This window comes from Balaenoptera musculus, chromosome 17 (genome assembly GCF_009873245.2).
Source record: "Balaenoptera musculus isolate JJ_BM4_2016_0621 chromosome 17, mBalMus1.pri.v3, whole genome shotgun sequence".
Classification (NCBI taxonomy): Eukaryota; Metazoa; Chordata; class Mammalia; order Artiodactyla; family Balaenopteridae; genus Balaenoptera; species Balaenoptera musculus.
The window spans coordinates 33,086,855-33,110,210 of NC_045801.1; the positions used below are offsets into that span (position 1 = coordinate 33,086,855).

Genomic DNA, 23,356 nt, shown 5'->3' on the forward strand with positions numbered 1-23,356 from the left:
ATATTCTTTGTTCCTCTTGCTTGTCCTCATCATGTTCCAACTTGCTTTATATTTACTCAAGCCTACAACTCATTTCTTCTAGTAGATTTTAAGATTGAGTATAACAGCTATGAGAGAGTGGGGACTCCATTTTGTTAAGTTTTGTCTTCCATAGCACCCACTAAGATGCCTTCCTTGCAAAGAGTGATAAAAATGTTTACTTAATGAGATAAATAAATGCATGGTAATGTCTGTGCTTTAGGGAAATTATTAAAATACCGTAAGAATTCATTAGCAAATTTTTAATAATTTGATTAAGAGTGTAATATTTATGCTTGAGAAGGGATAATGAAAGATAATTTGCATTTGTAGATTTAAGTGGATATTTCCTTAACAATATCTTTCAAGAGCTCTGTTATTCTTTCCATAAATAATAATAACAAAACACGAGAATATGAGATGAGAAATAAGAAATATTTGACATATATTTATATGATCATTTATAGCTTTTAAAACTTCAATGTAGCAGTTTAACATCTGGAGGAATATAGTTTTAAGTTTTCTTGTCTATAACAAAGATGCACTGAATTGTTCATTCATTCATTCATTCAAAAAATATTGAGTATTTAGTGGATATCAACTATCATCTTAGGTACCATAGATATAAAAATGAATGAGATATAGTTCTTTCCATCAAGGATTTGAAGTCCAATGGGATTCAGACAAATTCAAATAAGTTATATATAAAATGTTATTAATACACAGATGACCCTTAAGAATCTAAAAAACAGGCTTATATTTTTCTGCCATAAAAAATATTTTTCAACTCAACAACAACAACAAAATAAACAGTCCAGTTAGAAATTGGTTTTCTATACACTAATAATGAACTATCAGGAAGGAAAAATTAAGAAAGCAATCCCATTTACAATTGCATCAAAAAGAATAAATTACCTAGGAATAAATTTAACAAAAGAGGTTAAAGGCCTGTGCATTGAAAACTATTAGACATTGGTGAAAGAAACTGAGGAAGACACAAATAGATGGAAAGATATTCTGTGCTCATTGATTGGAAGAATTAATATTTTTAAGATGTCAATACTACCCAAAGCAATCTACAGATTCAATGCAAGCTCTATCAAAATTCCAATGGCATTTTTCACAGAAATAGAATAAACAATCCTAAAATTTGTATGGAACCACAAAAGGCCCTTCAAATAGCCAAAGGAAACTTGAGAAAGAAGAACAAAGTTGGAGGCATCACACTCTCTGACTTCAAATTATATTACAAAGCAATAGTAATCAAAATAGTATAATATTGGCATAAAGACAGACACATAGATCAATGGGACAGAGAGCCAAGGAACAAACCCATGCATTTCTGTCAGTTAATTTACAACAAAGGAGCCAAGAATATACAATGGGGAAAGGACAGTCTCTTCAATAAATAGTGTTGGGAAAACTGGACAGCCACATGCAAAAGAACGAAACTGACCACTATCTTACACCATACACAAAAATTAACTCACAGTGGATTAAAGACTTGAAGGTAAGACCTGAAACCATAAAACTCTTAGAAGAAAACATAGTAAGCCCCTTGACATCCATATTGGCAATGATTTTTTGAATTTGACACCAAAAGCAAAGGCAATAAAAGCAAAAATAAACACGTGGGACTACATAAAACTAAAAAGCTTCTGCACAGCAGAGGAACCGTCAACAAAATGAAAAAGCAACCTACTGAATGGGAGAAAATATTTGCAAATAATATATCTGATAAGGGGTTAATATCCAAAATACATAAAGAACTCAGAGAACTAGTAGTAAAAAACCCAAACAATTCAATTTAAAAATGGGTAAAGGATCCAAATAGACATTTTTTCAAAAGGACATACAGATAGCCAACAGGTACATTAAAACATGCTCAACATCACTAATTATCAGGGAAATGCAAATCAAACCCACAATGAGAATATCACCTCACACCTGGTAGAATGGCTATTATCAAAAAGACAAGAAATAACAACTGTTGGTGAGGATGTGGAGGAAAGGAAACCTTTGTACACTGCTGGTGGGAATGTAAATTGGTGCAGCACCTAAAGAAAACAGTATGGAGGTTGCTCAAAAAATTAAAAAGTAGAGCTACCATATAATCCAGCAATTCTACTTCTGGGTGTTTATCTGAAGAAAATGAAAACCCTAACTTGAAAAGATATTTGCACTCCATGTTCACTGCAGCATTATTTATAATAGCCAAGATAGGGAAACAACCTAAGTATCAACTGATGGATGAATGGATAAAGAAAATGTGATACACACACACACACACACACACACACACACACACACTATTCAACCATAGAAAAGAATGAAATCTTGCCATCTGTGAGAACATGGATGGACCTTCAGGCTTATACAAGTAAAATAAGTCAGACAGAGAAAGACAAATATCATTCTGTTTGATATATATATGGAATCTTAAAAAAAAAACAAAAAGCACTAAGCTCATAGATACAGGGAACAGATTGGTGGTTGCCAGAGGCCAGGCGGGGGTATTGGTAAAATGGGTGAAGGGAGTCAAAAGGTACAAACTTCCAGTTGCAAAATAAACAAGTCATGGGGATGTAATGTACAGCATGGCGACTAATAATAATGCTGTAATAATAATACTGTATTGCATATTTGAAAATTGTTAAGAGAGTAGATCTTAAAAGTTCTCATCCCAAGAAAAAAAATTCTGTAACTATATAAGGTGATAGGTGTTAACTAGACTTATTGTAGTGATCATCTCACAACATATACAAACACTGAATCATCATGTTGTGTACCTGAAACTAATATAATGTTGTATGTCAGTTATACCTCAATTAAAAAAAAAAAGAAAATGGGCAAAGGACTCAAATATACATTTCTACAAAGAAGATACACAAACAGCCAATAAGCTCATGAAAAGATGCTCAATATCACTGATCATTAGGGAAATACAAATCTGAACTACAATGAGAGACCACCTCCATTTCAGTAAAAAGAAAATTATAAATTATGTATTTACTTTTAGAAAACATAAAATACATACAAATATTTTAAAAGATTAAAATGCAATAAATATTTGCAAATGGTAAAATAAGACTTTATGCTCTCAAGAAAAATATTTGAAGTAATGTACATTATAGTTTTAAAAGATATTGGTTTGCTTCCAAAACTGCTTCCTCTTTTTCCTGAGCACTCCCTAGACGACATTTCCCAACCTCCCATTTTCTAGCATCAGCCTTGTGACTGAGCTGTAGCCAATGAAATAAAAGCAGAAGTGACTTCATTATTTCCAAATCTTGCCCATAAAAACTTCCCATGTGCTGGCTGAATACAGAGGGCCCCAAGGCTCTAGAAGACGGTAGAGCCACGAGATGAAAAGAGTCTCAAACTCTGAATGACAATAGGCCACCGGCCCACTGGGAATAACTGCATTGGACTGATATTTGCTCAATGAATGAACTTCTTTTGTATTAAGTTTTCAAGGTTTATATTTTATTGCAGCTGGCATTATGTTAGCTACTAAATAGAGCAACTCAAAGGTCTGCTTCCAAATTCAGTTTTCTCATACTTAGTTTTAATAATGTCATAGTTGAAAAAGGAACTTCACAACAAAACACCATAGATCATATAAAGTATAAATGTAGGGTAAAGTTCATTGTTAATAATAGTATATGTAAATCTGCATTTTATTAATTTTCCTGAGAACTTAGGATTTTTTAGTGACTTCCTGTCAGATCTTAGAGTGTCACTGTGTTTATTTCATCAGTGGCTAACGAAAAGCCTGACTAGGAGTAGAAGTTTCAGAACTACCTTTTCTGTGTAGTTGCAGTATTAGTATCACACTTAATCCAGTTGCATTGCAGGAATCTTTGTAGGCCTCTTGCCCATTTTCTTGTGGTTAAGGAAACTAGCACCTCCAGAAAGGCATGCAACACCTGACTGACATCCTGACCAACTGTGCAAACTAGGGTGAAGCCATATATTAAGTATGGTAGTGCTTAATTTCTTTTTTGTCTTTTAGATTAAAAGGAAAAATAAGTTCTACCATTTTCATTCCATCCTCCAGAGAACTTCATCATGAACGCCAAAGGAGTACATGGGCCTTTCATCAGAGATCACTATATTTGATACTATACCAGACACTGAGAAGGATGTACAAAATAATAAAAAACAGTCTAGTCAAGAGATAGACAAATACATAAATGATTACAGTTACTAAGTGTTATAATTAGAGGAAATATAGAGTACTGGGTGAGCTTAGAAATTACTGCAAGATGAAAAGAGCAGAGATTACTGAGTGGCCACAGGTTATAACAGCTGATCTCTACTTAAGCTCTGGATCCGAAGCTCTCTCACCTACTCAGTTGTTCCCACAAGTATCCCCTCTCATTAAAAAACCAGAACTCTTCTTTGATCTATTTCTTCCAAGCTATAGTCCTATTTTTTTGTTTCCCGTTTTATCAAAAATCCTAGAAATTGTTTTTATTTGCACACAGTAGTCACTAATCATATGTGCCTACTTAAAATTATATAAATTAAAAATGTAAAAAAATTAAAAATTCAGTTAGTCACACAAGCCACATTTCAAGTGCTCAATAGCCACATGTTGGTTGTATGGTAGCCACATGTTGGCTACCATATTGTATTGGATAATGCAGATATAGAACAATGCTGACACTGCTAAAAGTTCTATTGGACAGTGCTGGTCTAGACTATAACAGAATAATTAAGAATGAAGTCTCCAGATCTATACTGCATGGATTTAAATCCCAACTTCGACCCTTAACTAGTTAAGTAAACTTGGGGAAGTTACTCCCCTTCTGCCTACTTTGATTCCCTCATTTATAAAATGAGGGTAATAGTAATTAATTCTTGTTTCATAACATTGTATGATTTAAATGATTTACATGTAAAGTGCTTAAAACAGTGCCTAGCACATGAAAGTGCTCAATAAGTATTAGGTGTTCTAATTTTTATTCTTGAAATTATTCTCACGGACTCTACTTCACCTCCCATTTTTGTTAACCTGCTCCAATCAGGCTTTGTCCACCATTGCAAGGTTTGTCAAGGTTTACCAGATTCCTCCATCTTGCGAAATCCAATGGTCAACTCCCAATCTTCATCTTATTTGAACTACCAGAAGCACTTGACAGAGATAATGATCTTTCTTACAATATTTTCTTCCTTTGGTTTCTAAGATACCACATTCTTCTTTTTCATTTTCTTTAATGGCTGCTCTCTCTTAAGTTTCCTTTAATGGATTCTCTTCCTGATATCTAAATGTTGGCCTATACCAGGGCTCTGTCTTTAGTTTTCTTCTTGATTCAAGTTACACAAAGTAATATTATCTAGTGCCATGGCTTTAAATATTACCTGCTGATTACTCCCAAATTACATGCTTAGCCTTGACCTACTATGGACGCATATCCAACTAACCATATAATGACTGTACTTAGACATCTCATGGGCATCTCAAAATCGACAAGTCTAAAATAGAATTCCTGATTCCCCATGAAGCGGAATTTGCTACTGATAGCTTACACCTATAAAGTGATTTTTAAGTTCTGAAAGCATTTTCTTATACATTTAAAGTATTATCTTTATAAAAACTCTGTTAGGACAGTAGGTGTTAAATCCAACTGTCAGATGAATATTCTATGACTCAGATATGTTGGGCAGGTTTTTTTAAGAGGCCATATTTGATATCTTATATAACCCAGAGTAAGCAATAGCATCCAAGTCTTCTTATTCATCCTATGTGCTTTCTACAATGTTGTGATGTTTAGCAAGATATATTTAAGCTTTAAAAATGGTGAGTTTCCACTTAACAGTCAAAGAAGGATACAAAATAGCCTGAGAAGAGAGATATGACTTAGCTACTATGTGTATTAACCAACATATCTTTATAAATGGTTTCCCCTTTACCAATTATTGTGTATGTATGATTAGTGATCCTACATAATCATACATAATCATAATCCAGAATAATTTTGACATTCTTTAGAAAGATACCATTTTGCTGAGTTTTCTACTCTTCAGAATTCAAGTAAGCAGTCTTTATCTGGTCTTGAAATCCATACTGGTAAAATGATATTTACTTTTACAATGATGAGTATCATTTTAAGAAGTTGAAGATATTATGGTATATCATTAATTAAAAGATAACTATAAATTAATTACATGCAGATCTCCATGCAAAGGCCAGAAAAATCAAACAAAGGATCTATTGTAAGATCCAACATCATAAATCCATTCATTGTTTTAGATAATGTTATCATATGATCAAAGAGTTTAGGTATTAAATTTGAAGATTTCAGTTTTAAACACTGTTAGAGCTTGTCACTGCATTTTTAAGAAAAGAAAACATAAAAACCTTACTTGAGACATATACACAGAAATACAGAATTTAGAAACCCACTGAAAGTTTGGAGTCCAGTAATTACAAAACAATCTCTGTTGGCTATTCTACAGTTAATCTCCGGCTTTAAAGTGAGAGATATTCTGAATTCTATTGTCAATATAGGTCAAAGCTATACGGTGTGTATGTAGGAATGCAATTACACATTTTAAGAATGATAAAAAATTTAACCATTATAATGTTACCGAATATAAATGTAGACAACAACAAAAAGGAACACGTTATTTTCTGCTACGCTATATACATAAGAAGGGGCTATATGGTATAACAAGGAACTAAACTACATTTCTTAAATCTGCTAACATCACAGTGTTTTTGACAATAAAAATCAAATCAGTGTATGATCAACAGATCTCTATTTTTAAATAAAAATATTGTCAAAGAAAGATATATGGGATATTAATGCCAAAACTATGAAGACATGAAATTGATCATTGAGAAATATTGACCATCTTCTTCAAACGTTCTATACTCTTAGCTTCTCTGACACTACTCTCTCATAGTGTTTGTCCTTTCTTCATGATAATTTCTTCTCGGTCTTCATTGACTCCTGTTCCTCTGTCCAATTCTAAAAGGTTAATCTTCCACAGAGTACTGTCTTCACCTACTGCTCTTTTATCTGTAGTGTTCTTCTTGGGCAGTCTCACTCATGTTCATGGTTTCAAGCAACCTCTAAACGTTATAACTCCCAGATTTATGTCTCTGGTTCTGACACGAGCTTTAGAAGAGTTTATTTAAATATGTTCTAGACATTTCTACTTCGATATTCCATAGATATCTCAGATTCAAAGTGTCCTACATTGACACCTCTCCTTCTCCCAACCTACCCCTTCTTTTATACTTCCAATACCCATTAATAACACCACAACCATCCATCCAGGGATGCAAGCCAGAAATATGGGGATTACCTTAGAATCTTCTCTCCTTCACCTCCCCACATCCGACCCATCAATAAATTGGGTGACTGACTACTAATTTTGCTTGTTAACAATCCCCTGAATTTATCAACCCCTATCTTTATTATAACTGACAACTGACTTAGTTCAGGATCTTATCTCTTAACTGAAATATTGTACTACTCTGCTAATTCATCCTAAAATCCTCTTTACCAGATGCTGACTTATGTTTACTTCTTTATTGCAGCTCCACTAGATATAAGCTCCAAGAGAAGGATCTCTTGTCTTGTCCATGATTTCTTTAGAATACAGCATATGGTAGATGCTCAAAAAATATTTGTTAGATAAGTAAATGGCAGTCTGAATGGCCTACAAAATATATATTATGTAAATCTAACCATATCAATTCTCTACTGGAAACCCTTTAAAACTTCCTATCACCTACAAATTAATATGATCTATAAGACTCTCCATGACCTATCGACCTTGCCTCTAGCCACATTCAGTCCAAAATTTTTTGTTAAAATCACACCTATTTCCTATCATTCCTGTATATGTCATACTTCCATTCCTTTGTCATTATGGTTTCTATCTGGAACACCTTTCTAATTGTCCTTTACCTGGTTAGCAATCACTCTTTTTTCAGGCCTTGGATCAGGCAACATCTCCTCGAGGTATTCACTCCTGGAATTCTAGGTTGGTTCAAACAATCCTCCTCTGAGCACTCAGCACACTTTCTGTGTAATTCTAGTTTTACCACTGACATAGGATCTTGAAGCAATCTGTTTAAGTATCTATCTTCTACTAGAGTATAAGCAACTCAGGTTATAAATGATTTCTTATTCATCTGTGTTCTCCATGTGCCTGGCACATAGTAAGTGCTCAAACCCCTGAATGAATAGAATTATTTATTTCATTTAATACCACATATTCTCTAACTTGCAGTCTTATCAGTGTCTATTTTAGGTTCTTCATTTTTTAGATTAATAGACTTTATTTTTTTAGAGCAGTTTTGGGTTTACAAATGTTTGTAAGTTTTAAAGAGAAAAATGCAATAAATAAAGTTCTAACTGCGAGAGAAAAAAACCTCTCAATTTCAAAAGGCCAACATCTATCACTTTAGCACAACACAGTTAATTATGTATAAATGTTAGCAATTTACAGAATCCTTTAAATATGATCTCTATGTTCATAAATTAAATTTCTAATTCTATATTAAAATGCAAAGTAACATTTTAAAACACCAAGTGAAAAATTACTCTAACATAAACACATTAAATATAGTAAGTTACAACCAGTATATAAGGAATGCCATCAAATAATTATTTCAAAATAATACTATTATATAAGGCTCAAATTCCAGAATCACAGTTACAGTTTGTAAAACCAAGGTTAGCCGGGTCCAGGAATTAACATATCCTTAAATTCTTTTGTGCTGTAGATTTATGCCCTGGCTTCTCTGTACCAGAACCCTAGTATTCAGACATAAATGAGATTTAATCCATTTGCCTATAATTTATTTGCTGTAAAAGAAACACCGTATTATATGCTTTTGTTTGTGTGTTAAGTAGAAGATATGTTATTATATCCAAGATACCAGGGACTTAATGCTTAATTATCAACACCCATTTGAAAAAAGGCATTGCTTTGACTCACAAATTTCTTAATTACTAACAGTGGCTTTTCTGAGTAGGAGTGTGGTATCTAATTTATTTTTGCAGATGTGATTAGAGGCTGAATTTTAAAGTAGCAAAGCTTTGAGTATCTTCCCTGTCAGCAGAAAATTCCTCCATCCCTGCTGCTGGAGAATATTGCTGCTTGAAGTGTTAACAGGGAAATAAAAACTGCAGTGAGAAAATTGATACAACTGGTAAATGCTGCTTACAAACTGAAAAAGAAGTTAGGTTGTCAGCAATAAATGAAGTGTATTATTCACACAAAATATGTGGTGTCATCTTCATTACGGTAACTTGCTGGGAATGGAAATTAACTTGGCTGGTTCCAACTTGAGGAACCTAAAGAAAAGCAAATATCTCACAGATCAGAGTACGTTTACAAAGGACCAGCAACTGACAATCAGGAGGACCACAGTTTAACTCCTCTCTGAGGAGAAAAGACGTTAAGTGCATTTCAAGGACAGTATCCAAGGTTCACTGAGAAGCAGGTTCATTGACCACTGAAAAGCAAAGCTATTGTTATATTTTCGGAAAAGTTAACTAGTTTAAAATGCCCCTTTCCTTCTGGAACATGTCATCATCTACACATTACTGAGACAGAATAAGTAAGAGAAAAGAAGATGTATTGTAATTAATTACAACTCAATTAGGAAGTCAAAAAAGTAACATAAAAATGCCTACCCGTTTGGCTGAGCTGAGAAGCACTGCGGCTTTTCCGGGAGAGACCAACAATAGCTACCATTTTGGCCCCAATGCTAGAGCGCCGCTTTTTGCTGCTGCTGCCCAAGGCGCCCACTGCAGTGTCAGACTGGCTGCCATCATTCTTCTCCAGCGAGCACATGTCTCCGCTGATGCTGGTGCTTTTAGTCATGTTCTTCCCTGAGATGCCCATTTGTCTGCTTTGCATTTTGGATGTAAAGACACTGTAGGCCGATGGATCATTAAAAGTGAGGACAAGAGTAAAAAGGAAAAGACAGAAAAGGTATTTTAGATGAAATATCTGGAGTATAATTCAATTATATCATCAGTGGGACATATTTTTAGGACTCAAAAATTTTCAAATATCATGGTGTTGAATGGGTTTTACCATTCAGGGCCAACCTTAACGTAACTATCCAAAATCAGACATGATTTCCTTTCTGCCTTCAAAGAAGGCACTGGTTTGCATGGCCACAGGAAAAAAATATTTGCGAAAAATCCGTGGGCTCATTTAAGAGAATATGCTGTCCTGCAAGTGCAATACACTTTGAGGCAGCCATATAACATATGAAAGAGGTTTCCAAAGCATTCTTCTCGAATTTGCTTTACTATAGCTTTCACAGAGAAATTCGATGAGTGGGGAAATTTTACAAAAAATGGCAAAAATTACAGCATCTATTGCTAAGAGTGGCTCTTTAAGTTCTCTCATTTTATTAATAAGATTTTTCTAATAGTTGTTAAACTTTCTAACAGGGATTGATGTTTTCATTAGTTTTGAATTAAAAATAATTTATTTCACTTTACACTTTCATATATTGATATGTTTATATTCCAAAACTGAAGAAAAGATTTTCCTCTTGCATTCATTTGAAAGAAAGAAGCATCATTATCAGTTTTCTAGACAATATGGTCAGAAGGAAATAATTTTTTAAACATTTAAAAAATTTTTAAATATTTTTTCCCCTCTATCCTAGAGGAAAACCTAGTGAAAGGTTAGGACCAGGGATCAAACCCGGGCCCCCGGCAGCGGAAGCATGGAGTCCTAACCACTGGACCACCAGGGAATTCCCAACACGTTACCTTTATTAACCTATGTTCGTTTCCTCCAAGTATTTAAGAGGGAAAAGACTCAGTATGAAAGGTTTAAAAAAGACAGTAAATTGTACTATTTGATACTTCGCTGTTAAGATAAACAGCAAACACAGGACAAATTCTGAGTTTGTGAGAGTATGAGCATAAGAGTAAAACTGTAAATAAAATATACAGTCATGAAAAAATATTTCATCTTATTGAGCGCTGGGAAGGTGGTTAGGAGAGAACCTGCCCAAGGAATTAGAGACTAGAGTGACTCAGAATTTTATGAATGAAGTATAGAGGGCCCAGCAGCTCATACAATGGAGTATGAAAACTGCAGCGCAGGGGCAGAAAAGACACTTGAGTGGGACTATTTATAACATCTTAGGCTAGTAAGTGGTGCTAGAGAGGGCTTGGAGGGCTTAAAAGTTAGAAGGAATAATGATAGAGTTATTATCATTATTATAGGAATAATGATAGAGTAGGAAAAAACCCAGTGAGACTGGCCAAGTTCCCAAACATTATGCCACCTTGAAAGCCTTAATTCCCTTTCCTTCCCATTCCTGTGTTTCTGGAGGCAGGTGCCAAGAGCTCACTGAATACCTATCACTATGATCACTCAGATTCGATTGCACCAGTTCCCAGTCATTGAGTGAAGGTCTGGATTTCGAGTGCCATTTCTTGAATTCTGGCATATTCCTTATGGGAGGGGGGAAGGGAGGGTAACAAACCCTGCTCCCATCTAAAGTTCACCTCACTAAACATTTTCTCTATATTAAATATTATTTCTTTCCTATAATGTGGAATTTGAAATTATTATGATCCTACATTACAGTTTAATAAGCTATATTTCATTTACTCAAATGACCATCTACAGTTTTCGGCTAGTAAAGTAGTAACCATTTATTCAAATGTTTATTGAATATATATCCCCACAAATATAGGGATACAAAAATAGTATGACACAGTCCCTTTTAATTAATGTACTGGCAAAAATATCAGCATGTAAAATGCAAATATAGCTGCATAAGAATGTGTTCTTAACTTATAACTGAAATTCCAATGATCAGCTCTAACATCAAGAAACCCTAATTAAGTTAAACATTCAAGAAAACATCTATCTCTGAAGAGTATATAAAAACTGAGTTTCTCATGCTAATTCTTTGATTGCTGGAGATGACAGGAATTTAAAATTTAGTATTTTTAACATTACTGCAGGTACTGTATATAAATGCATTCTATTAACATACTACAATGTATTAGTATAGTATCTAAATGTCTTGGAGGGTATGTGTGTGTATGTCTATGTCACAAAGTTGATGTCCAGAGTTAGGGAAGAATATTTAGCTCATCAATAAATTATTTTTAGTCAAAAACATCTGCCTTGATTATAGTTATTAGTAATGAAGCTGTGTTTAAATGTTCCTTAGTCTTGGGTCTCATGATAGGAAGCAGCGCCTTGCTGGTTACAGAGCAGCTCACTGCACACTTAGGATAGTTTAAGGAGCGCCAAGAAGGCCGGTCATCTCCAAAACTCCTTTCCCAACAGCTGCCTAATGCCTAAAATGCCACTATATTAAAGATTTCTTTAAGAAAAAAAGAGTTATTTCTTATTTTGAGGTTTGCTCCCTTTTAACACTTTGCTCCCTTTAACGATCAACTCCCAGGATTTGATCGTTCATTTAAAAGATATTTGCTTTGTACCTACTACGTGGCAGGCACTGTTCTTGGAGTTAGAAATACAACAGAGAAAAAAAGAGAATGTCCCTGCCTTCACGGAGCTTTCCTTCCTATTGTTGTGGGGAAAGACAATAATGAAGTAAATAAATGCCAACTTCAGATAATGATAAGTGATCTGAAGAAAGTAAGAGAGAATACAGTGGTAACAAGGGACAGGAAAGTTGGGGGAGGGACAACATTAAATGGGGTGGTCAAGGAAGGCCTCTGGGCAGAGGAGACAATTGAGCTGAGTACTGAATGAGGAAGCCAGTCACGCCGAGAAGAGTATTCTAAACTGAGAGGGGGGCAAGTGCACACACCTAGGGGTAGAAAGACACTTGGCTGTTGGAGGAAATTTATAAAACCAGTGTTAACTGAATGAGGTGAAGGTGAGCATACTAATATAAGGGGAGGTCAAGAGAGGATAAGGCCTGAATGTGTTGGAATAAATACATGTCCTGTACTGCTTACCCTTAGTTAACTGCCTATTCAGATACTATAGCAGAGCAGCCCTAAGTCTGAGAACATTGCATAGTTGGTTGCACCAAGAGCCCTGGGATCCAGCCCAATATTTTACCTCTAAATATATCATTAATGGACATTCTGGAGACAACATAATTACCTTCTTTAAACAGTGACAAATTTATAAAGGCTAGATCATTAAAGGAATAGGAAGATTGCTTTATTAATTGAGCATTCATAAATCCATTTAAACTCTTAGGTCTGTCTACCTATCTATCTATCTATCTATCTATCTATCTATCTATCTATCTACCTACCTACCTACCTATCTATCTTTACTATCTCTTGAATTTATAAGTTCTCCATCAAATCATTGAATAACAGATCCCCACCCTGCCATGAGTTTGAAGAAACTTACTTTAAGGAAAAATGTTAAACTTATTACTTTATAAATCAAAAGCGTATGTTTCTCTCTCTGCCTATCACACAGTGATTGAGACTTTGACTTTGTTGAGACAAATGAAATGTTAGTTGGAAGTGAGTCCTAGCACTTCTGTGGAGAAGCATTTAATCGGTGGTGTTCAACTCCAACTTCTCTTTCCCTCTGCCCCTGGGACTGTGAAAGACAGGGCCTCTATCAGGCTGAGCCCCTGAGTGACTATAATGGACAGAAATGAACTTTTGTTGATTATGCACCTAAGAATTCAGGGTTGTTTATCACAACAGCACAGTTTAATATGTCTTGAGTAACAAAGTCAGGAGAGACTGGCTACGGAAAAATCAATTAGGAGTTTATAGCAATAATACTGGGAAAGTAAATAAGAACTTAGGCTACTGTAATGCTATTACTAATAGAAAGCAAAGATTAGTGTAAAAGTTATCTGGAAGGAACCTTCTATACAGCTTAGTATCTGGACCTGGAAATAAGATATAATCATAGTTCAAATTAGTAAGCATTTACCATATTCCAGAGGCTATTTCAAGTGCTTTATATGAATTAACTCATGTAATCCTCACAACAACTCTTAAAGAAAACCAAGATCCTTAGAGAGTATAGTGTTTGCCCAGGTGGTACTGATTTAGGAAACGATCAACACTGGAACCAGTGGAATTTCCTGATGGAAAGGCTGAGTAGGAGGAGGCTGTACACTCAGGCCAAGTGTTCAAGGGAATAGTCACAGCTCAACAGATGGAGTCAATAAGTATTTGTTGAACAGGAGAGGACAGATGAAGCTAGGATGGCCTAAGTAGGCAAGCCAAGAGTGTAAAGAGAGAAATGAAAAAGGTTGAGAAGACAGTCCAAGGAATACTTATATTTTAAGATTAGGAAAAAGAAGAGTGACTAAGGTGAATAGAGATGCATTCTCAGAAATAAGAAAAATAGAATAGGGTTAAATTCCACAGAAGACAAGAGAAGAATGAGGTTCAAGAAAGTTGTGGTGGTCAAATGATGCAGAGTTAATTAGCAGGAACATTTAAGAAAAGCTATGGATTTAGAGATTTAGAGGGCACAATTTACCTTTAAGAAAGCAGCTACTGAAATAGAGAAATTCCTATTGAAATAGAGAAATTCCTCCAAGATGGAGAAATATATGAGTTTAAAAACTCAAGTGAAAGAGTTTGATTTAAAACATTAAATTTTTATGCTGTGAGGAATTTTATTCAAGGGGAATAGAAGGAACCCATCTGTATATCTGTTTAATAAAACTGTCTTATCACAATTTCTAGATTCAAAACTACACGGGTAATGGTTTACCAGAAAAGTTTCTTTTACTCATTGGTCCTCCTTTTCCTAACTTAGCGAATGAGGAGGTTAAAGATCATTGTTAAGGTACTTTTAACCTCCAAATTTTTGTGACTATAATACCTCTGTTAATGTGGTTTTTAAAATTAATCCCTTTCAAATTTTCACAGTTATTTTTCTTTTTAATTCAGCTTTGCCTATTGTTCCCCACAATTTCCCTTGATATATGTATTTTAAGCAATAACATGTCTCCCTTCACAAATTTCCAGAATAAATTCCATAATTCTAACCCATCAACTCAATGTGTGTATCATCTCCTTAAATTTTTCGATTGTTTTACCTGTACTTTTCAACTAACCTCATTATTTCTATATGTAAATATTTTAGGCAGAAATAGACTTCTCTCTAATTCATTTTCATGTCAGCTTTTCTGATTTTACCACATGATTACATAGTACTTTCAATAATATGAAAAAGTCCATGACAAATTATCAGAAGGTACGTTCACTGGCCTGTTACTTCAAGGATCAGTTTACAAATTTCACCATTCTTACTAATATCAAAGGAACACTAATAGTTATAATTTTGTGGGAAAAAAACCCCAAAAAACTGAGAACTTGATTTATTCTTGCTAATCATCCAGCTCTATAATCAGAGTATCAAGTTTTGTAGAGTATTTAACAAATGATGAATATTCTGCACTATTGCAATGATTACACTACATAAAAATTCACATTATGCTGCTAAAAATAACACTGAAAGCTAAACTATAATATGAAAATATTCTTGGACTGTAATTTTAACCTAAATAAAATCACTAGATGTTGAGTTTCAAAATGTATGAAAATGTATAAATGGCTATAGATTAAGGATATTAATTCCTCAGACTCTAAAGTACAAAGTACATTAGTTCCATATTTTGAAAAATAGTGGATACTCAGATTTTTTTTTTCAAAAACTTGATTACAGGGCTTCCCTGGTGGCGCAGCGGTTGAGAATCCGCCTGCTAATGCAGGGGACACGGGTTCGAGCCCTGGTCTGGGAAGATCCCACATGCCGCGGGGCAGCTGGGCCCATGAGCCACAACTACTGAGCCTGCGCGTCTGGAGCCTGTGCTCCGCAACAAGAGAGGCCGCGATAGTGAGAGGCCTGCGCACCGCGATGAAGAGTGGCCGCCGCTTGCCACAACTAGAGAAAGCCCTCGCACAGAAACGAAGACCCAACACAGCCATAAATAAATAAATAAATAAATAAAAATAAAATTACTAAAAAAAAAAAAAAAAAAACTTGATTACAAATCAAATCCAAGTTAAAAAAAAAATCTCTACTTTGTGTAATCACATTGCATCATTTGTAATCACATTGCATCAAACATATTTTAAACTTATAAATCTTGATTAAACTTAATTATTATCTATAAAACTCCCATATCTAATTAAAATCAATCTTTCAAATTCATATAGAAGAATCTACCAGAATTTCTGGAGTCCCAAAGGATTAACAAAACCAAAAACTCATTCTAGAATTTTTTTCAAGAGGCCAAATATATATTATCCATACATTATTCCTTTATATTTAGAAACAAGGTTACTTTATTGAAGTTGTCTATGTTTTCCTTATACTTGCCTGACAATAACTGAGCAAAAAGAAGTTGTTTCTTGCCCTTTTATCTTTCTTAGCATGTGTGGAGTCAGGTAAAATAACTTGTAGAGAACCAGAAATAACTTCCACTGTTCCAAGTTCTTGGAATTTGCGGCATCATGTCACCTGGCACATTATTCTTCTAATGAGCTTTGCATTATTGCTATAGTAAAGCCTTTGTTATCAGAAAAGATAGCCATTTTTACCATCTATCCTCTTTAACAGATAGCAGGGCTCAGGAGACTGGGCCATAGGATGTGGAAATGTCAGTGAAGAAGAAGAGCACATTGTGCTTTCTGAGACAGTGTTGTTATCAGTTACCAGGTCCTTGCTTGCTCAGGAGAAAATGAGGGTTCTGGGCTTAGATAAAAAGCCAAGAAGGAGCTCTTTCATCAACAGCACATACTGACAGGCCAATGATTACAGATATTTAAAAATATCTAAACAACAAAGCTCCAAGTGAAAATTTTTTGTCTTTCTTAATTCAATTTTAGTGGGTATTAAAAAATTAACGTCTAAAGAGTGTGTGTGTCAAAAATAAACTCAAAATGGATTAAAGACCTAAATGTAAGGCCAGACACTATCAAACTGTTAGAGGAAAACATAGGCAGAACACTCTATGACATAAATCACAGCAAGATCCTTTTTGACCCACCTCCTAGAGAAATGGAAATAAAAACAAAAATAAACAAATGGGACCTAATGAAACTTAAAAGCTTTTGCACAGCAAAGGAAACCATAAACAAGACCAAAAGACAACCCTCAGAATGGGAGAAAATATTTGCAAATGAAGCAACTGATAAAGGATTAATCTCCAAAATTTACAAGCAGCTCATGCAGCTCAATATCAATAAAACAACCCAATCCAAAAATGGGCAGAAGACCTAAATAGACATTTCTCCAAAGAAGATATACAGATTGCCAACAAACACATGAAAGAATGCTCAACATCATTAATCATTAGAGAAATGCAAATCAAAACTACAATGCGATATCATCTCACACTGGTCAGAATGGCCATCATCAAAAAATCTACAAACAATAAATGCTGGAGAGGGTATGGAGAAAAGGGAACCCTCATACACTGTTGGTGGGAATGTAAATTGATACAGCCACTATGGAGAACAGTATGGAGGTTCCTTAAAAAACTAAAAATAGAACTACCATACGACCCAGCAATCCCACTACAGGGCATATACCCTGAGAAAACCATAATTCAAAAAGAGTCATGTACCACAATGTTCATTGCAGCTCTATTTACAATAGCCAGGACATGGAAGCAACCTAAGTGTCCATCGACAGATGAATGGATAAAGAAGATGTGGCACATATATACAATGGTATATTACTCAGCCATAAAAGGGAACAAAATTGAGTTATTTCTAGTGAGGTGGATGGACCCAGAGTCTGTCATACAGAGTGAAGTAAGTAGGAAAGAGAAAAACAAATACTGTATGCTAACACATATGTGGAATCTAAAAAAAAAAAAACAAAAAACAATGGTCATGAAGAACCTAGGGGCAAGACAGGAATAAAGACGCAGACCTACTAGAGAATGGACCTGAGGACACGGGGAGGGGGAAGGGTAAGCTGGGACAAAGTGAGAGAGTGGCATGGACATATATACACTACCAAATGTAAAATAGCTAGTGGGAAGCATTTGCGTAGCACAGGGAGATCAGATCAGTGCTTTGTGACCAGCTAGAAGGGTGGGATAGGGATGGTGGGAGGGAGGGAGACGCAAGAGGGAAGAGATATGGGGATATATGTATATGTATAACTGATTCACTTCGTTATAAAGCAGAAAGTAATACACCATTGTAAAGCAATTATACTCCAATAAAAACGTTAAAAAAAAAAGTGTGTGTGTGTGTGTGCGCGCGCGTGTGCATGCATGTGTATGTGTACTGATTATATTTTTTATTTTCAAGATATTATGATGTTTTGCCAATTTAAAAACCTTCCTGGCTGGGGAGAGATCGCCCCTTCAGGTGCAAGCCAATTCTTACAGGCAGTAAAGGGCTCAGCCTGGAGCATGCCTTTGATATGCAAATTAGCCAAATCCAGAGACAAACCTCTTCTATCTGGCCCATTTACACCAAAACAATATTTCCCTGACCTAAATCATTCCAGGGCCTGGTACAAAGCAACTAGAGACCACCCCTATAACCCAAAGCCCAGCCTGCAGAAATTATTCAAACTAGCTAATCTTCAGCTGTTTACTCTGCCCTATCTTGTCTTTTTCTGCCCCCTCAATAAAGGTTCTGTCCTCGACTTTTCTCTCACTCCTGCGCCTTCTGCCTCCTGACCTACCCTGCTGCTTTCCCACATGGCTCTGCTTGGTGTGGCATGCCTCCTGTTTCTCGGGACGAAGTTTATTATAAACTTTGTTTTCCTGAGCCCCTTCTGTGTCTCCTCTTGTGGCCATATCTGTCCGACCATCACATAGAACAAAGAATAGTATGTATGTATGTGCGTATAAAATAACAATACTTCTTGTCAAGAACCACGGTTACTGGTATTCAGTATTACTGAATACTGGTAATTTCTCTTTGATTAAATGCAGTGTTGATAAACCCAGTGTCTTCAAATTCCCGACATTATCTCTGTGTTCACCCTAAGGAAAATGTTATTATTCTTTCATGTAAAAATGTGCAAATACATGATTAATTTAGTATATTTGCTTAGCTTGTATTTATGCATGTAGATAATGTTCCAGTCATCATTAACCAAGTATAAGCTTGCTTTACATGTCACTCAGAAATCGTCAAGAACAGAAAGATTATAATCTCCTTCAGTGATTACAATGACAGTAATATTTTGACAAGATGTCCTTGGTCATATATACTGAATCTTCCTTGGAACCATTTAGAGGAAAGCCTTCAGCTTCTCAGAAATCTAAACTTATTTTTTCTTTTTAGATTCCCAGTCAATCAGTTCTACAAAGATTGTGAATTTCTGTTCTGGAACTATGTCTCGGTACACACAATGCTAGTCTTTTAAGGTTAGAAAATCCACTGGAATTGGGGCTAACATACGGAAGTTAGGTGGACATTTTTTAGTTTAGTGCATGGTTTTTGAAGTTTTCCTACTGTTATTATAAAACTGAAAGACAAAGAATAACATGGTAAAACCATGCAGTGTAAAATAAAAAGAAGTATTGCTAAATTTTTCTGAGCTAAAGTATGCTTTCTTTAATGTTTAGAATTTCTGACATAAATGTGAGGTATTAAGTATTGCATCTTTGGCCTCATTAAACAAACAAAGCAAAATATACAGTGAGAATGTCAAGAATAAATCTATGCTTCTCTAAGTATCAGTATTTTATACACTTTCTTCGGTTGGAGTAATCAACAAAATGATTTTTTAGTGTTTTACATTTTGCTTGCCAAAAAATAAGGTATTTTAAGAGAGTTACTGTTCAACATGCTTCAAAGAAAAACAAATTAGATTTGAAATGGGCCTAATTCTTCATATCGGAGTAAGGAGGTAGTTCTTCTACTTTTCAGATTCTCTTAAGCTTAGGTCATGGTCCCTCAAAGGAAAAGTTTTATATTTGATTCTTAGGTAGATATGTACTTCAACAATATTAGTGATTTATTCAAGGCAACAAAATCTGGCAATTTCATTAAGAGGTGAAATGCAAGTTTAGGTTCAAAGTCAGTCAGACATGGGTTTCTATCCTATTTCTATCATTTAATAGTTCATGACTTTGAGCATACTTCTTAACCTGTTCTGAACTTTAGTTTTCTCATCTTTTTATTATATACCTTTCCACTTGAAGCTGTATGGGGCAAGAACTTTATCTGTTTTGTCCACTGCTAGAGTCCAGGTTTTAAAATAATGCCCGGGGTCTCCACTGTAACCTGGGCACATTTGTGGCAAAAGTGCTCACATGAAACACTGAAGTATTATTTTCTCAAGTTTGTGTTGAAAACTAACAACAAAAATTAATTCAAGGATATTATTACCTCCACTGCAGTTAGCTACTTTATGAAACTAATACACTTTCATTTTCAAATGAATTTTGAGAAGCCAAAGGCTAGAAAATAGCGTAGATAATATCTATTCACCATAATGAAATAATAAAGATAAATAGAATTTAAGCAATTTGTAAATGTCGTGTTTCAAACATACTTCTCCTGCAGTTTATTTATTGGCTACTTCTGCTTTCATGGATACCTGCCACTTCTCTTAAACTCATGTTTGAATGAGTGAATAATGAATTGCACGCACAAATGAGAATACAAAGTATTTTTTTCACCTTGACATTTCTTACAGTATTCAGTTATAAGCATATAAAAAACAGATGTGTTTATATTTCATGTTACACTGAATATTTATTTTATAATAGGATTTTGACTTTATATGTTGAAACCAATAATGTTGCTAACTGTCATTAAGTGGAAACCCTAAATTTTAAATGTAAAAATGTAAATTTAAAATGTAACATATATTACATTCTACAGGATTAAATCCTTATACTTAAAAATTCTTATGTTCCATAAATGGAAATTATAAATCCTCAGAACTTTTGAATGATTACATTATAGATTAATATACTATGAAACTATTAAATTGCCCAAGATTTATCATTAGTCATTTAGAGTCAAATTTATCTAAATAAACACAATTATGCCATATATATATATATATTTTTGCTAATAGGCATATATAAAAAGTTTAATGAAAAAAATTACGGTAAAGAGGATTTACCAATAAAGTTGTTGTACTAAAAGGGACCAGAAATTTGTAGCAATTTGAAAGTCTATTTATTTAAAACAAAACTATTTTTCTTTCTTCTTTCTAACAAATATGTATCTTTCCTTACCAAGATTTCTTAAACCATGCTTTTCTCCGGAGAAATAGACACAGAGCTTGACTTTGTATTACTTTGTTCAATTATACTTTTTGAAGGCTCTAGATCTCACTGCCCAGTACTATGGGCACTAGCAACATGCGGCTTAGGAACCCTTGAAATGTGCCTCCTCCAAATTGAGGCGCACTGCGTCATATACACACTGTTTAGATATATTATACACTGTAATACACACAAGGCTTAGAAGTGTTAGTACACCCCCCAAGAGAAAAAAATGTGTTAATCTTTTTATATACATTAAAATTTGAAATGCAAATATTTTGGATATATTAGATTAAATAAAATATATTATTAAATTAATTTCACCTGCTCGTTTTAATTTTTTTAATGTGCCTACTCAAATATCTGATCTTCCAAATTTGGCTCACATTATATTTTTATTGGATTCTGCTGCTCTAGATAACTGGTTTAAAATGGCATAGATAAATTTCAGCAAAAATATTTGATATGAAGTGTAGTTTCCTATGTAAATTATCATTTCCCTTTGATATTAATTATGAAATTACTGTTGTGCTGTGAATAAAATGGACTAGTGCAAAAACCTTATAAACGCAATCAAATGCTATCACTGACAAAATATTAAGCTTAATACTAAAAATAACAACTATAATACGACACTCAAAAGGTAAAATAAATACGTTGAAAGTGAAAATATAAAGCAGTAAAAGAATATTCAGCAAACAGTTATTACAAAGATGAGGCCGACACATGCTCTAAAATGAACAATCTATTTTTCTATTTTGATACTTATTAAGACATATGTATTTCAACTCTATTAAGGGCAAGGATTCCTAGTCTTGAACAAAGAATATCTATGATTTGCATATCTAGTAAGAAAAATAATTATCTACTGGGAAGCCAATTGAGTTTAACCAGGAGACTCACATTTAAGATGAAGTGTGCTACTCACGCTATAACTGAGTAATCAAAGTAGTTTGTGTCTCAGCTGCCCTATTACATAAAATGGGGAAAATAATATCCCAACCTTATTCAGAAAGTTGCTACGAGGCTTTTCTATCTCCTTTCTTTCTAGCTCATTTCATCAGGTATTCTCACTATCAGTATTCCGAGAACTTTAATTTCTTCACTTTTTCTCCAATTATCAGCCCCCTCATCTTCACTTACATTTAACTAGCTTAGACTCTATAGCCTATCATTTCAATCACTCTTTTGCAAATACCCTCAACTTTTTTAGTATCCCTCTTTATATGGCATCCAACCGGCAGAACCTTTTGATGAAGGCTACGATGTGTTTCTTCTATGCCTACATCTCAACGCATGAGCACCGTTGAGAAAACAAAATTCAGTAGGACACATTGGTTCCATTATAATTCACTGTCATCAGCCACAAAGGTTACTCTTCACACCTGCTCCCCACTCTCCACAATAACCACCGCACTCCTTCCTGCTACTCAAACCCTTTTGCTTTTCTCTTAGCAGAAACCTTTTCCTTACACTTCATAGAGAAAATGGAACTATCAGAAGAAATTATCTTACCTTAAAAATAATATATATACACAAATATTTACACCTATATATATAAACACACATACATACACAAACATATGTATGTATATATGCCAAACATCTCTAAGTTTAAGTTAGCTAACTAAGCTACTTTTCTGAACTCCAGCACTATCTACCCAATCACCTACTTGTCACACAGGATATCACAAATTTTATGTGTGCCAAACTGAACTTAATCTTTTTTATCAAATATATTCCTCCTTCAGTCTTCCCTGTTTCAGTAAAGAGTATAACTGTTCACCAAGTTGCTTAAGTTGGAAAGTCAAGGGTGCACATCATTTCATGAACCAACATTACATTTGACATCATGGACTTTCGGATGCCAATTACAGTGTTTTCTCAGGGTTTTATTATATCTCCATTATATAAATTATATTGCAATTGTTTGCTCTAATGGAACTCGGATAATTCATTTTTCAGTGTATTTCAGCAGCCCAGTACCTGATACTTGGCACTAAATAGATCTAAAGAAAGAATTCATTGAATAAGTGAATTCAATAAATTCATTATATGAATGAATGCTCCTAGTAATGTAGGGATAATTAAATACTAATGTTTAAGTGGCATCTAGTAAGTTTCATAAATCATTCTGGTGCTCAGTAAATATTT

The 23,356-nt window shown here is 34.4% G+C and overlaps 1 protein-coding gene across 13 annotated transcripts in view; it reads right to left on the bottom strand.

Moving 5' to 3' along the window:
- Positions 1-23,356, bottom strand: part of RIMS2 (regulating synaptic membrane exocytosis 2) — a 589,248-nt gene that overhangs the window by 75,273 nt on the left and 490,619 nt on the right. For 7 of the 13 annotated variants that reach the window (XM_036830453.1, XM_036830452.1, XM_036830444.1 and 4 more), the window contains one exon: positions 9,684-9,925. The exons of the other annotated variants lie outside the window; for them this stretch is intronic. In XM_036830453.1, the coding sequence (XP_036686348.1) occupies positions 9,684-9,925 (242 nt within the window). The remainder of the gene's footprint in view (positions 1-9,683; positions 9,926-23,356) is intronic. 13 annotated transcript variants of the gene reach the window in all.